Raw genomic sequence first — 15,288 nt, 5'->3', positions numbered from 1 at the left:
TTTTTTTTAAATCGTCAAAGTTCTAGTTCCGTCGAGTTTGGAGAAGAAAACGGGGACTCCGCCGCTGAACTTCTCCTGCTTTTGGACTTGAAGCAGAGACGCGGAGCGCCGCGAGACTGAAATCGATGACCACCGATCCGTTAGTGGACCTCTTCCGGACACTCCCGAACACTCACGAAGACAGCCTCTCCTCTTCTTCCCTTCCTTCCTCCTTCCCTCCTCCCCTTCACGCCTAATGTAGCCGTACCTCAAACCCTCCCCCCGTATCAGAGTAGAAACAACAAGCCGCCATTTTGTTGTGCGGACAGACCGTCAGAAACAGGAGATAACCGATAGAAGGAGCGACTCCGGCAGCCGACGGCAGCCGCTCCGGGAACCGCTGGGGGAAGCGAGAGCAGCCGAGTCCTTTCCGTGCTTTCCGGCGGAGGGGAACGCATCACGACGAAAAAGATAAGGAGTCCGCGGAGGCAAAATACCGCTCGGTGGCATATGTATTTATAAACATATATGTATGCATGAGAAGGAAATACGCCGAAAAATCCAAGGAAGGGGGTGTTTTGCGGAACGGCGACGGGGAGGAGAGGCGGAAGAAGGGAGCTACGACGAGGAAAAAACCTGCGAAAAGGAGAAAACATCAACATGAAATTTCAGAATGTGTTCGTCGCGGAGGAAGGAACGAGCCCGCATAGACAATTATATAAATAAATTGCTGCCGGGCAGACGGGAGAGGTGGAAAGAAAGACGGGTTTAAAGAGAAGGGGGGAAATTGCCTGGACCAACACGAAGGGGGGGCAATCACCATCACAAAAGAGTCCGGAGAGGATTTTTGTCAGCTCCGAAATATTTCAGGGAGGTGTTTACGGTCGGGAGCTGGAGGAGCCATCATCCTGTCGGATGATTTTACTGTCATTTCCCTGAAAATCCTCGTCTCGTCCTTTGCTCTGCGTTCGGCTTGTCCACGCGTGGCCGAGGCGTCCTTTTAAACCGGGGGGCCAAAAAAAAGTGACAATATTTATCAGGCTTTTTTCCATCCGAGAGGAAAGGAGCACAAAGTAGATCTTCCAAATGACTGGATCAATCCAACTGTCCCACTGATTGCTCATTAGATGATTGCCTTCAAGAACTGAGGAGGAGGAAAGTGTTTTTTATTTAGGATTCAGGGACATTTTTGCAGCTCTGGTTGGGGTTGCATCAACCAAATGTGCAATACCTGCTCTTTCTGTGCCTTGCATGGTCACTAAGTGCACAGTTCAGCTGAAGCATGGGATGGATTTGATTGTTCCCCCCATTTTTTGACCTTTTGCTTCGGAGGAGTAAAGGAATTTTTTGTCCGATGAGATGCGAACCGAGGATTTGTGAAGCCTCTGCAGCAGGAGTTCTCCACAAGTTATCAAGGGGATACCCCTCCACACACACTTGACTGTCGTCCAAACAGTTAAGGATCCTTTACGGTGTGTGCTGACGATGGCCCGCAGGACTGAGCGCGGCACAGAGGACGGCTCCTGGGACGCACAGGAGGCTACATGAGGTTGTCAGAGGGCCGCACGTTTGCCTTTTCGCTGACTCCACCTTCCCACCTCCTCCTGTTCAAATCTGTGAAGAAACAAAATCTCCGACAGGGGAGGGGGGCTGATATCTGCAGAGAGGTACAAACCAAGGGTGAGAACTGAAAGACTTCAACGGAGCCGTCCTGTCCCCTACCGTCCCCCCGAGCGGTGGGGGAACGATCACAAACACTTCTTTTTTTAAAAGGGAGCCGGAATAAAGGGAACACATTAGCCCTCAGCGGATCTACGGAATTTTATTTTTTTTCTTCTTCTTTTAATTCGTGAAAAATATGGCCGATAATGTCCTGGAGTCCGGCCCGCCTTCAGCTAAGAGGCCCAAGCTATCCTCTCCAGCTCTTTCTGTGTCTGCAAGTGATGGAAACGGTATGTTGCATGCACACATTAAGAAAATAAAGCTAATATTAGCATCTTTTTGGGTGCGCACGTAGTCGGTGGTTAAAGTCCCCACAGAGTAGCGCAGCAACTTAGTTTGGTTTGACGCTTTTCTGCTCCCAGAAACCAGCTTTTACAGATGTATTTGCTTGCAGTTTGCCTGTTAAAGTGTCTAAAGTGAAATCCAGAGAAATGCGGTGCAGTTGTGCAGCGGGAACAACTTTCCAGCAGTTCTGTTTTGATGTTAGCCTCAACAGGCTAGCTAGCTCCAACTAAAAGATTCACTTCCAAACAATGGAAGTCAAGAACACAATCAGTTCGCTTCGAGATGTTTTGCTGCTTCAAAGGGGACTTAAGTGGGAGGGTTGGAGCTTGTGCACATCAAATGAAACACACGCGGACATATACGACGAATTTCGAGACAAATAGCCATTTCCGAAGCAGCTTTAAGGGAAAGTAACTGCAACCGAGCGAGCTAGCTAACTAGCTTAAAAAGACACCCCCACCGGAGCGGCTCAGCTGTGAACAAAATAGGAAACGATTTGTTACATATTCTTCCTTGCTAAACCTCAGTTTTCAGCAAACATCAATGTATTCTTTTTCTTTTTAGCCGAAAAACAATTTTTATCTAATAATAAATAGTTTTTGTTGCAGGGCTACTCTTATTGATGGAGAACTATTGTTAAGCTAGCTATTGTTCGTGACTTCATTAACTTGGGTGATGGTTCAGCAGCAACAAAAAGTAGCCATTTTAACACCTTTACTGTTTTAAAATAATACAAAAAGCATAAAAATGTATCGAATTTCTGCAAGTTTGTTTATTTTCTTGAAGTAAGTTGATTTAAAACACTTAATGTTTTCCAGTTGCCTCCTATTGTTTAAGCTAAACGTTGCTCTAATTTTTTGTCTTTTTTTAAATAATGACACATTTACAGAATTCTAATTGTGACCCCGTATAGAAACACTGGAAATAAATGTGGATCAGGAGCTGTTGTAACTTAACTGCAATTTTTTGTTACTACATTGAAGTTTATAACTAGATCTTTACTTCTACCCCCCTTTTTTTCTTTAACTACTCTGAAATTATTTTCAATTAACACACTAATCTGTGTTTTAGCTCAGAAGTGTGCAGTTTTATTTGTAAAGTTTGAGTTAAGGCTCCACTTTGGACTAACTTTGGGGTAGTCCAGACATTTGAGCTTTCAGGTTCTTCCTGTGCGTAGGATTTTTCGTACTTTTTTACATTTTCACGCCCCTGTACCAAATAACTGTATAAACTATCCAGGTAGCGGAGTGTTTACCTTCTGCGGCTTCCCACCTTGTCCACACTGCGTTTGCTCTTCATGTATGGAACTGCACCAAACCACAAACAGACACCCAGGAGATTAGTTCAGGTTATGAGAGCCTGCTACTGATTTATTATGGAGCCCCAAGGAAGAAAATGAAGAGATTATTTGTTGTTTTCATGTCTTTAAATTGATGCTAAATGTTGTCTTTTATTAAAATGTTTCTGTTTTTCTTGCGTAGATTTCGGTTCCCTCTTTGATCTGGAGCATGACCTCCCAGATGAGCTCATCAATTCTTCGGACTTGGGATTGACAAATGGAGGGGATGCCAGCCAGCTCCATACCACTCTTGGGGGGCTTGGAGTTGGGATAGGTGGGAGTGGCCAGGATGCGGCTGCGAAACACAAACAGCTGTCTGAGCTTTTGCGTGCAGGAGCACCGGCTCAACCGGGCGGTCCTACCTCCAGCAGTGCACCATCTGGGCCCTCCATGGCAATGATGGGGAACATAAATGTTTCTTCTAGTGGACCTCAAGGCATGCACCCTCAGGGCCAGCAGCAACAGTCTGGATTAACGCAGCAGGTTGGAATGGTGGGAGGCGTGCAGGCGCTCAGTCGGGCAGCCGCTTTGATGGGCGCCCAAAACGGCAACACTGGACAGCAGCATCAAGGGCTTATGGGAGCTCAGGTTCTGAACGGCTCGCCTAGAATGGGCTTCCTCGGAAACGCTGGTATGGGTAACAGTGGTAATCTGTTGACGGAGAATTTGCAGCAGCAACAGGGGGGTCAGCCGGTCGGAGGCGGTGTTCAAGCGGGGATGAGACCACAGCAGCCGGGAGCGCTAAACAAGGTGAGCACAGTCACATCAGCAAACTCATTCCAGTGTTAAATCCAGCTTCTGCACACCACCCTCATCTGTATGAATGAATCTCCAGTCATATAACTACAAATCAAACGGAATGGACAAAAACAGAATTGCACCTATTAATTACTCTTTTGCTTTTTAAAGCTTATTAACAGTATTTTATATTTTCTACTTGCTAATTCTCTATCTTGTGACCAATATGGCAGTGAAAAAAATCATTTAAAATCAAGTTGATTCATGCTTAAAATATTTTAAAGGATTTAATCTACAAATTAGTTTTTTAGTTGTCAATTCATCTTGACTAATGTTTTCTAGTATTTTTAGGAAAACTGCTATTAGTCAGTTTCTTTAAGTAAAAAAATGATGAGTTATTTTTTTAAGTTCCAGTTTTGCTCTTGTCAAACTATTAGTTACGCACATTTTTTTTCAAGGGAAATTAGAAAAATCAAGTCCTACAAAACTGCACGTAGAATAGGATTGTAATTGATTTGGGATTTAGACACTGATGGACCTGAGGAATACAGAATGTATAGAAAAGAATGTCTCAGCTCTGATTGGACTAATTAAAGGTGTAATCTGTAGTAGATCTGTGGACGGGTTTTCAAAGCAGGTGCAATGTTTGTGGTAAAGCGTTGGCCTCACAGCTGCATCATGGTTCAGTCCGTGGTATTGATGGTTAACCTCCCTGTTAGTCAGTCTCCCACATGGTAGTGATTTAGTTTTAACGGTGCAGGAAGGCGTCGCTGCACAGATTTGATGGAGCTCTTTCCCTGCTGTAGGAGAGTGAATGAAAGTTACACTGGTTTTTTTTCCTCGGTGCTGTTGATCTTTACACTTTTAATTCACATTGATGTTTATTTTCTTGGCTGTGTGATATGACTAAATGAATGAATATATGCATTTGACTTATGATTTTATTTTTGTCTTTTCATCTCCACCTTTTCATGTGATCATTTGTCTTTGCCTCAGATGAGTATGATGGCCAACGCGGGCCCCTATGGTGGTCCGTATGGCCAGTCTGCTGGCCAGGGGCTGCCTGGAGCCGGGCTGGCCCCACAGCTCCAGAATAAAGCACTCCTGTCCAACAACGTTGCCCAACAGTTCAGCATGGACAAGAAAGCCCCTCCTGGTCAAGTCATGCCTGGGATGGTAGGAACTGAACGTTTTTCCTTGTGATTTTTGAACAAATACTTCAGGATTGCAATGCAGCCGTCTACAAGAAACTAAAACATTGAATAATGTTTGCTCTGAAAGTTACAAAAAGTTTTTTTTTTGCATTGTAAAAGGTTAAATTATTTTTATTTTCGGTGTTGAAAAAAAAACAATTTTCTCCTGTTGAAATCTGACCAATTTATAATATTAATCAGAAGGAAGATGAGAAATGAAAATTCTATATCGCTAGTTCTTTCTCTGGAAATCCACCTGTCAGACATGAGCGTTCTTATCAAGATTTAGGAAAAAAATAGAAAACTTGTAATGTGGCTTTCATGCCATCTTTTGTTCAGCTTTGTATATGAACATTCAAATAGCTTTTGTTCTCCTCACAGCAGCTGATACTGATCTGTTTCTTGTGGACTGCTTGCTTGTTTGTTTTTCAATGAACATCCTAAATATTGCGTTTGACTTCTTTTTCTTTGAGTGATATGTAGTCCTGAAAGTTTTATGTGGCAACTGAGTCATTATTAATGTTAAGAAACTGAAAGTAGCCACCAAGTTTTGATGAGTTGTATTAACCCAAAATGAATAAAATGTTTTCTTTTTCTAAATGTTCAGACACTTATCTAATTCCAGTGCTTGGACTGCAAAATATTATGACTAGAATAAATGCTTCAAAAGGAAAGTAAAAAAAAGGAAGTGACCTTTTTTTTGCTTTTCTTTCTTAAAAAAGCTGACTAAATCACGTTCACAATTTTATGTAAAATAAGAAATGGTGTTGCTGCTTTAAATTTGTAGAGTTATCTGTTTCTGCGTGTACGTTTGTATGGTTTTTGGAGGATCATTAACCTTATGTTTTTTGTGGAGTTAAACCTTTTAATACACTGGAGATAATCGCAGGTGACACAGAAATAATACACAGTCTTCGATGGACTGTAATTCTTCAATCGTTTACGTGAATCAGCAGATTCTGCTGCAGAGAAAAGCGGCTTTTTATGTCGTTTTTGCGCATACAGTGTTGCTTAAAGGCGCAAAGTTGGTTTTCTCCACCTCAGAATTTGCTGGAAATATGGTAATTGAAGTGTTACATAGTCGAAAGACTGTAAACACAAGAGCTAAAGCTTCAGTGTAAAAAGGTTAATTAGATCAATTCTGACTCAACTCAGTTATATGTCGACTCTTAATTCTTCCCCTACCCCTACGGCTTCTCCCTACCCCTACATTTAGCCCCTCAAACAGAGAAATATGGAAACATAGTGGCTATGTCCGAATTCCTTCACAACTCACTATACAGTACATTCGCCATTTTGTATTGCTGTCCAATCTACTATTCCAAAATTGAGGGGTCTAGAAATTTCTCAGAAGTCTTTGCGAAAACTAGCGTGCATCGATGCTCACTACATTAGCGATTATAGACCACAATGCATTGCGGTCGAACAGTTTTTGTGAAAAAAAATCTTGTTTAAATGTATTTTTTTTAATAAACCATCCACATGTTCATCATCAGAACACAGTGGAGTCATAAAATTGGTGTTGTAAAATGTTTGTATTGATTCGATTTTTACTTTGTGAAATCAGTGATGTCAAATCTGGCATATAGAGAAATGAAAGAAAAGTATTGAGCATCGTGTCCGAATTGCTTTTAAAATCCTGGGCCACTAGATAATCCCGGACTATATAGTTTTTTAGTAGTTGGGGATTAGGGTGAGAATTCTGACAAAGCCAATGTCTTCAAATTCAGAAGTTACTCCCACTTGATGATGTCATCAATATTTGCCAGTCAGCTACATTAGTGTGGAGCTGCCAGCGCTCAGAAATACACAACATCGGTTTAAAAACTTCAAAAAACGCTATGCTAAAACAAAAAGTCATTACTTACATTCAAATGTAAACTTCTGTGCATCAGAGCACACCCACGTGGAAAAAAGCGCTTCTCGTCCGTGGCGCTAGTTAGCCTTTAAAAAAACTACTCCAGACAACCCTACCCCTTTAAACGCCCCTACAAATCGAGGGGTAGGGGAAGAAGTAGGATTCGGCCTTAGTCTATTGCTAGTATTTGCTTTGACGCAACCTTAAGAGGCACCACTTAAACTTTCAGGCTTCAAAGTCACATTAGCTTAAACTTTAAAGTCTTAGTTAATTAAAAAATCTAAGTGAACAGAAGCGTATTTGCCCAAAGATAAACTTTTTCTGTATAAACTTGAAGGGAAATTATTATTATTATTGAAAAAAATAAGAAGCTGAATCAAAAGTTTTGCATTTATGGTGCGAGTAGAATGTGCGTCAGTGAATATGGTACCCAAAATGCAACACATCTGGTGTGGATATGGTACTATTGATCTGTCATTTTAAAATGGTTTGATCCGAACTTCTGGATGTTGGAAAAGCTCTGTTACATCAAAGAAAATCTTCAAAGCTCCTCTTCACACCTCTTGTCGTCAGGCTCCTCAGCAGCAGCCCGGTGGCGTCACTGGCGGACCCATCAGTGCGGCTGCAGCCGTGGGAGGACCCCAGGTCGGCCTTGCGGCGGTGGGAGCAGGACCCAGCTCCACGCCTCCAACCGCAGACCCAGAGAAGAGGAAGCTCATCCAGCAGCAACTCGTCCTCTTGCTCCATGCACACAAGTGCCAGCGGAGGGAGCAGGCCAACGGTGAAGTGCGGCAATGTAACCTGCCCCACTGCCGCACCATGAAGAATGTGCTGAACCACATGACTCATTGCCAGGCTGGCAAATCCTGCCAGGGTGAGCTTTTTTTTCTATTTAACTGTGGTTTTATCCTGTTTGGATGATAATGTAAACACTCTTTCAACTAATTCTCCCCTGAAGTTTTTTCTTTTACTTTTTCCTCAAGTTTTCTCCTTTAGTTTTTCCTCTTCATCTGGCTGAGTTTCTGTCTTTTCTCCTCTTTTCTCCATCTGGATGTAGTTTCTTTGCACTGACTCATACAATAACTTTCTCAGTTTCCCTCCTCTGTCTTCCTCTTGTCTTTCTCCCTCTTATCTCTGCCTCATTGCTCATCCACCTCCTCCAATCTGTCACAGTTTCTCTCCCCATTTGGTTTCATGTGTTTGCACTAATCGTCCGTTCTCTTTTAACTTTTTTTTCCACCGTTTTCTGCTTTTCCTCCCTCAGTGGCACATTGTGCCTCGTCCAGACAGATCATCTCCCATTGGAAAAACTGCACACGGCACGACTGTCCTGTATGCCTGCCGCTGAAAAATGCCGGAGACAAGAGGAACCAGCAGTGTGAGTGTTTGGCCAGTGTGTGGGTCCACGATCCGGAGCGATTTCAATGATTTCAATGTTTGTTTCTTCTCTTCCAGCTCTTCTTAACAGTGCAGCGATGGGTTTAGTCAACTCTTTAGGTTCGGGCGTTCCAGGTGGTCAGTCCAGCACTCCCAACCTGAACCCCCCCAACCAGATTGACCCCAGCTCCATAGAGAGGGGCTATGCTGCTCTGGGCCTCACGTACCAGGCTAACCAGATGCCCCAGCAGCTGCCTCAGACTAACATGCCGAACCAGGGGCTGCAGGGACAGCCTGGGATGAGGTCTCTAAACGCCATGGGTGAGTTCACTAATGAAGACCAAACCAGACCTTCATTGACGGGTTTAGAGTGCTTCTGGCTCACTAACAATACTGGGCTTTCATCTCTTTTTAGGAGGAAACCCTATGGGGGTAAATGGTGGAGTTGAGGTGCAACCCCCCAATCAGCAGTCCGCCCTCCTGCCAGACGCCATCATGCACAACAACATGACAGCACAGAGGTGCAGAACACAGACCAAAGAGACTGTCTTAAAGGTCAAAATTCACCCCGTGTTGCTTGAAACGTGAACCTCCTCTGTGGTGCTTTCCTGCAGTTTGATGAATGATGGTGTGGGGAACCTTGGCTCCCTGCCTGCAGCTGCTCCTCCTTCTGCTGCAGGAATGAGGAAGTCCTGGCATGAAGACATCACGCAAGACCTCCGCAGCCATCTCGTCCACAAGCTGTGAGTCTGCTGTGAACCGTCCTGTGAAACGAAGCTCAGGAAGAATGCTGAAGCATTTCTTTGGATTCATTTTTTACTAGATTGGGTGTAAATATTGACTCTCCTCTGTATTTGTGTGTGAGTAGTGTGCAGGCCATCTTTCCCACTCCTGACCCAGCTGCACTGAAAGACCGGCGGATGGAAAACCTTGTGGCTTACGCTCGTAAAGTAGAAGGGGACATGTACGAGTCGGCCAACAGCAGGGTAGGAAACCAGCGTGACCAGAGCACAGATGACGATCATCTGTTATGCCTTTACGACAATTTCTTTTTAACCTTCTTCCATCCTCCAACTGTGTCTCTTCTAGGCGGAGTACTACCACCTCCTGGCAGAGAAAATCTACAAAATCCAAAAAGAACTAGAAGAAAAGAGGAGAACGCGACTCCAGAAGCAGGGCATGATGCCCGGCCAACCTGGCATTGCCCCCTCTGGTCTTCCACAGGGGCCTCCTAGCATGGGTCAGCCACCCATGCCTCCTGGACAACCTCTCAGTACGTAAAAGATCTTTTATACAAATCATACATGATCCAAAGACCACTGGGAGTTTTCAAATCTCATCTGGTGTACAATAATAGAGTGAGAGTAGAGCAAAGAGTAGAATGAGAGTTTTTGTGTTTCCCACAGGAGGATTTGTGATGTCTGCAACTTTCTTTTTCAGATGGTCCTCACACTGATCCGTCCATGGTCCGACCCACTGGTCCAAACCAGATGGTCAACAGGATGCCGCATTCAGCAGGTAGATCTCTGAAAAGTGCAAATCACAGAGTGTTATTTATCATTTAAGCAACTTCTAGAACCTTATTTCAGTTTTTAAAATATATCTTTCTGCTGTGGAGAAATTTTTAAGATGTTGATTTATTGGTAAAATTATTGTGTAAAAATGTTTAACTTTTTACTTGGCTTCTGAGCTCAATCTGTCTCCTTTTTTTGCCCATTTAGGAATGAACCAGTTTAGTCAGATGGGGATGCAGACGATGAATCCGAGGTTGACGCCTCCTCTTCCTCATAATCCCCAAATGAACCAGGTGAGCCTCAGATCATTTTCTGAGTAAACACTAAGCTTTGTGACATAAAGAAATCCGACTGGAGTGAAGAATGACCATGTTTTTTTATTCTTCTCTTCCTCAGACGGCAATGGGGGTGAAAAGGTTGGGTCAACCCAATGCCCCACAACTACAGAACCAGTACCTCCCTCCAGGCCAGTTTCCCAGCTCCAGTCCTGGGCTTGGATCTGGTCCTGTTGGTATGAACCAACCAGGAGCACAGACTGCTGTGCCTTCGGTAAGCCTAAAGCTGTGCTGGGAAGTTACCATTTAGTCGGATATCACATTATTTTGACGGACACATGAAAATGATCATTAACGAGCAAATTTGGCATAAAAACTTTTATGTAAAGAAAAATTACAGAATTTCTCTCTTAAAAAAAAGGAAAAAAAAAGAAAGAAATTGAGCATTTTTTTCTGTTCCTGCAGCAGAACCAGATGTCAACGCCGCCTTCTCTCCCGGTGAGCAGTCCCGCGCCGCAGTCCGCCTCTTCAGCTCCAGGATCTGGCGCTCCGGGGGGACCTTTGGGTCCCACTAACTCCAGCGGTGCCGGACCTCTCACCAGTCTTCCACCCTCCTCCACGCAGTCCAGCTCCTACCCCCACTGCCCTCCGGTTAGAACAAACTCCCCGTCACCAGCACGCAGTTTAACGCCTCAACCGCATCAGACGCCGCCCACGTTGCCTCGCTCGCAAACCCCGCAGCCGCAGACCCCCAGCACACCTCAAGTGCCCCCTCCACAGCATTCGCAGCAGCAACAGCTGCCGTCAACACAGACCGCAAGCTCCGAAAAAGCCGGTCAGCCTTTGCAGCAGAGTCATGGGGCCTCCCCGGCTCCTCAAGCTGGTCAGGGCTCGTCTATTCCGACACAGAACGCACACGTTCCACTGCAGCGGCCTCAGACTCCTGTAAGTACTGAGACTTAGTTTCATTTTAATGATCTTATAACTTAGGTGAAGTTAACCTCTTTTGAGCTATTTTAAACGTGTTCCCAGTGGTCTTTTAATTATGATTATGCCGTTTGTAGCTATAATCCCAAAACATGTAACGAGACTCTTAAAGATTACACACTTTTTGACATACTGTAATTCCTTAATTGTTTATGCTATAAATGTCAATCAGCTGATTCTGATTGGAGAAAAGCTACTTTTCTTATCAACTTTGTACCAATATGCAACACATTTCTAGTGTTAAGTGCTGCATAGCTCCACAAAGAAGCTTTTCTCTGCAATAGAATCAACATTGATAAAATTAGTAAAATTGGTGAATTTGTAAAATTTGTAAAATTCCTCACTACTTTAAAATGTTGCATATCAGCTGCTTTTTTCCACGTCAAGATCCACTGGAATTCCGTTATTGTGTTGAAGAGTTATGGTTGTCGCAAAAATGTAAATACTGGAGCTAAGGCGCTGCTGCTAAAGAGTTAAATGTGAACATTTCTGGTGGAGTTACTTTTTTATAGGATACGTGGTCATTGGGGAAATGTTTCCTCTGTCTCCATATCTGAAAGATTTCATAACCAAAACATTAATTTTATGCTGTCATGCTTTTCTTGACTTTATCCAAAAGATCTTTGGAAGTTTTGCAGCACAGAACGTTTTTTTTCCCTCAGTGAGAACAATATTCAGTCTCCGATTTCATAGTTTGATTCAACATTACAGACAACAGGATGAGCTTCTGTAACGGTGGTTCTGACTGATGTGGTCGTGGTCAGGAGGAACCGTGTACTCGGCAGCAGAGCTGATTTGACTAATCCAGCAAACATGTCAGACCTCAGTAAAAATGCAAATGATGGTCTAGAGATGAAACTGTCTTTTAGTTCCTGTTGTTGCTGTCCCTCATCAGCACTGCTGTAAGCCCCTGAAATAAATAAGAAATGGTTGCTTCATAGTACCCCCGCGACCCCGAAAGGGAAGTAGCGGTTAAGAAGATGGATGGATGGATGGTTGCTTCATAGTAATATTAAAAAATGTTAGTCTATAATGTCCAGAATTTGTTGTTTTCATTTCTAAGCGCAGGCAAGCTTTCCGTCATTTCTAATTTTCCTCCCTCTCTCCTTCTTTGCCTCAGCTCTCTCCAAAGCCTTCTCTGACAGCAGACGGTCACGTTTCTTCTCCTGCTTCGGTCGCAAGCACCAACGATCCCACATCCCAGCTCGCCGGTTCCGAAGGTCCCACTCTCAGCCTGGACGATGTCAAAATGGAAGTGAAGAAAGAGGAGGAAGAAGATGAAGGAGCAGAGACGCAGGGCGACGGCAAAGGAAATATTGAAAGGGGTTCGTCTGAAGTGAAGGCAGAAGAGAAACCAGAGGTGAGGCTCTCCGAGACAGACGGAGCTCAGGAGTTCGGCTGTGAATCACAACATTTCAGCGATAAGGAGAAAGTAAATCCTAATTCTCTCTCTCAGATTAAGAAAGAGAAGCCGTCTGGAGATGGGTGTAAAGGCGAGCCCATGGATACCTCCTCATCCTCAGAGTCATCTGCAGGAGCAAGTGAGGACAAGAAGCCAGTGGTGAAGAAGGAGCCCAAAGAGGAAGAGGAGGGGTCAACCACTAACAGCTCCCCAGCTGCTGCTCAGAGCAAGAAGAAAAGTGAGCATCAAGTGATGTCACTGGAACTGACCCTGATAGTCCAAGAAAATACACTGTGTGATCAGATGATTAGGTTATCAGATTCCTTTTTTCTGGTTAGTTAGCGTTTCAGAGAAGACAAATGTTTCCTGTCTGGATAGAGCAAACTTTTTTGCCAAAAGGGGAAGAATTTGTGAGTTGAAAATGTTCGAGGGTCAACCAATCTACTTGTATTCTTTGAACTCTTTTAATAACAGTGACAATACGGCCCTGGGGCCAAATGCGGCCCATCAAGCTATTTAATCTGGCCCACCAAATGGGAACAAATTGTAATGATAATCTTTTTTTTTTACCCCTTAATTCAAGGTGTTTTCCCATAGACCATAAATTAATTGATCTTTGTTTAGGTGCAGAGAGTGCTCTGAATTTCTTTGGTGTATTTTTTTATTTTTTTTACATTTGTGCGTCAAAACTCCTCTTTTCCCGTCATTCCAGCACCACATGAACGCACCATTTTCCCTGAAGAAAATCTAAACCCTTGGTGCAATTGGCACTAAAATGACAACTAAAGTCACATATTTGAAAAAACCTCCAACATATTCTTTATTAGTTCATACTGAAAAAATGTTCTATCCTCATTTGATATTTCTTTCTCTTTTGAGGTGGGCTACCTAAATGCCCCACGCATCTGGTCCTGGTCCAGCCCTTTAGTAACATTTCAGAGCCCTTTTTAGGCCCACAGGTCAAAAAGTTTGCCCACCTTTGGCTAATATGTTTCATCTATCAAAGGAAAATGCATTTTTGAACCAAAATGTTCTGAAGTGATTGGAGACTGACTCATTTTTCTGATAAACCACCTTTTGGTGACTTGGTCAACTGACCTGCAGGAGTTTAAACCAGTAAGTTAAAGTTCTTAGTTCTTTTTTTTTTCTAACTTCTCTTTTCTGTTGTTCTTTTTGCTCCTTTCTTTTCCAGTCTTTAAACCGGAGGAGCTGCGTCAGGCTCTGATGCCAACCCTGGAGGCTTTGTACCGCCAGGATCCAGAGTCTCTTCCCTTCCGCCAGCCGGTGGACCCCCAGTTATTAGGAATACCTGTACGTATTCGAACTAGTAACAAAACTAACCTGGTAAGGGACTGCGCTGGCTGCCATTTTGCTTCAACTCCTGTGAATGCTTAGTTTTTATTTTTTCATCCAAGGCATTTTTCTTATTTTATTTCATTTTTGCTTTAAATTATAGATGTGCTTTAAATTTCTATTAATCTGTGTGTTTGTTTTTGCTTCATTGCATGACAGAAGTTGCGTTTCTAGATTTGTGTGTGCTTTAGTTCGTACTGTCTTGTCTGAATACTGTTGTCAATGAAAGCAGTGACTTGTGAACATTTCTGCAAGCACATGAGCAACACTTTTTGAATCTGATATTTAAGTGTAGTAAATCCTTTGAGTGTTGTGTGTCCTTGAGCTCAATGGTAGTTTGTAGTGTTAAGATTTAAGAAATTACAAAGTTTTTGCAGTTTACAAGTCAAATGCTTTCATTTACAATATCATTTATCTTTTCTAGATTGACAGCTTTTATGATTTTTGTCATCATGGTTTTCCATCGCTTGCTTTAGTTGTGTTCCTCCTCCGCTGTAATTGGATGGAACACTTTTCAGAGGTGGAGCAAAGCCTGTTTCATGATTTATTTTTTTTCTTTTTCTTTTTTGCACAAATCCGAGCCCAATACTTCTGCCTGAACCTCTCCTTATGAAATCGGACATCTTTCAGAGCAGCAGAATATTTGGCTCATCTCTCCCTCAGCAGCTTCCAAGTGATGCAGCCTCACGAATCAAAGTCTCAGGCTGCACATAAACCCACTGTTGTGCTGTAAATTTGCTTCTGCAGTCTGTCAATGTAATCCGCATCACTTGTTTATCCATGTGACTGCTTCTATTCAGAGATGAGGGTCTGCTCATAACTCGTGTTGCCATGGTGACACGGAGATGGACCCTGCTCTTTGAAATTTACACCTTTTTTGGGGGGTAGGAAAGGTTTTCTTTTACTTTCGCTCCTCTCTGCTCCTTTTGGAATGGATGGTTTCAGGAGGAGCAAAAGGGAAAAGAAAATTCTGCTCCATTCCCTCACATTTGCTTCACCTCCCCGTTCATGCAGCTTCTAGTCTTACTGCTATTCAGTTTAGATCTCTCTGCTTGTTTCTTATAGCACTGCTCTTTTCTTCTTGGTTTTGCACCCTGATCATCACCTTCTTAAACAATATTTATTGACCATGAGACTGGGTTCAGTTTTGATAATAGTTTTATTTTTAGGTAGTTTTTTTTTTTTGTGCTAAGAATCTTCTTGACCAGCTCAGATTGACGCCTTGATGTTAGTTTTGGGTGCAAAGCAGAGAGCTAGAGGGCAGAC

General features: G+C 43.2%; 1 protein-coding gene across 6 annotated transcripts in view; it reads left to right on the top strand.

The window, feature by feature from the left end:
- Positions 1-15,288, top strand: part of ep300b (E1A binding protein p300 b) — a 34,617-nt gene continuing 19,329 nt past the window's right edge. The window contains exons 1-17 of one of the 6 annotated variants that reach the window (XM_024271615.2): positions 1-1,931; positions 3,468-4,075; positions 5,060-5,239; positions 7,688-7,988; positions 8,379-8,492; positions 8,570-8,812; positions 8,907-9,012; positions 9,106-9,234; positions 9,360-9,477; positions 9,581-9,764; positions 9,932-10,009; positions 10,213-10,298; positions 10,402-10,554; positions 10,749-11,225; positions 12,388-12,627; positions 12,724-12,907; positions 13,862-14,013. In XM_024271615.2, the coding sequence (XP_024127383.1) occupies positions 1,838-1,931; positions 3,468-4,075; positions 5,060-5,239; positions 7,688-7,988; positions 8,379-8,492; positions 8,570-8,812; positions 8,907-9,012; positions 9,106-9,234; positions 9,360-9,477; positions 9,581-9,764; positions 9,932-10,009; positions 10,213-10,298; positions 10,402-10,554; positions 10,749-11,225; positions 12,388-12,627; positions 12,724-12,907; positions 13,862-14,013 (3,447 nt within the window). In that variant the 5' untranslated portion in view covers positions 1-1,837. Of the gene's footprint in view, positions 1,932-3,467; positions 4,076-5,059; positions 5,240-7,687; positions 7,989-8,378; positions 8,493-8,569; positions 8,813-8,906; positions 9,013-9,105; positions 9,235-9,359; positions 9,478-9,580; positions 9,765-9,931; positions 10,010-10,212; positions 10,299-10,401; positions 10,555-10,745; positions 11,226-12,387; positions 12,628-12,723; positions 12,908-13,861; positions 14,014-15,288 lie in introns of all 6 variants that reach the window. The other 5 variants (XM_024271614.2, XM_024271619.2, XM_024271616.2 and 2 more) reach the window with 5 other exon arrangements.

The sequence above is a fragment of the Oryzias melastigma genome, linkage group LG8 (assembly GCF_002922805.2).
Source record: "Oryzias melastigma strain HK-1 linkage group LG8, ASM292280v2, whole genome shotgun sequence".
Lineage (NCBI taxonomy): Eukaryota > Metazoa > Chordata > Actinopteri > Beloniformes > Adrianichthyidae > Oryzias > Oryzias melastigma.
This window is presented reverse-complemented; position numbering and strand designations above follow the sequence as displayed.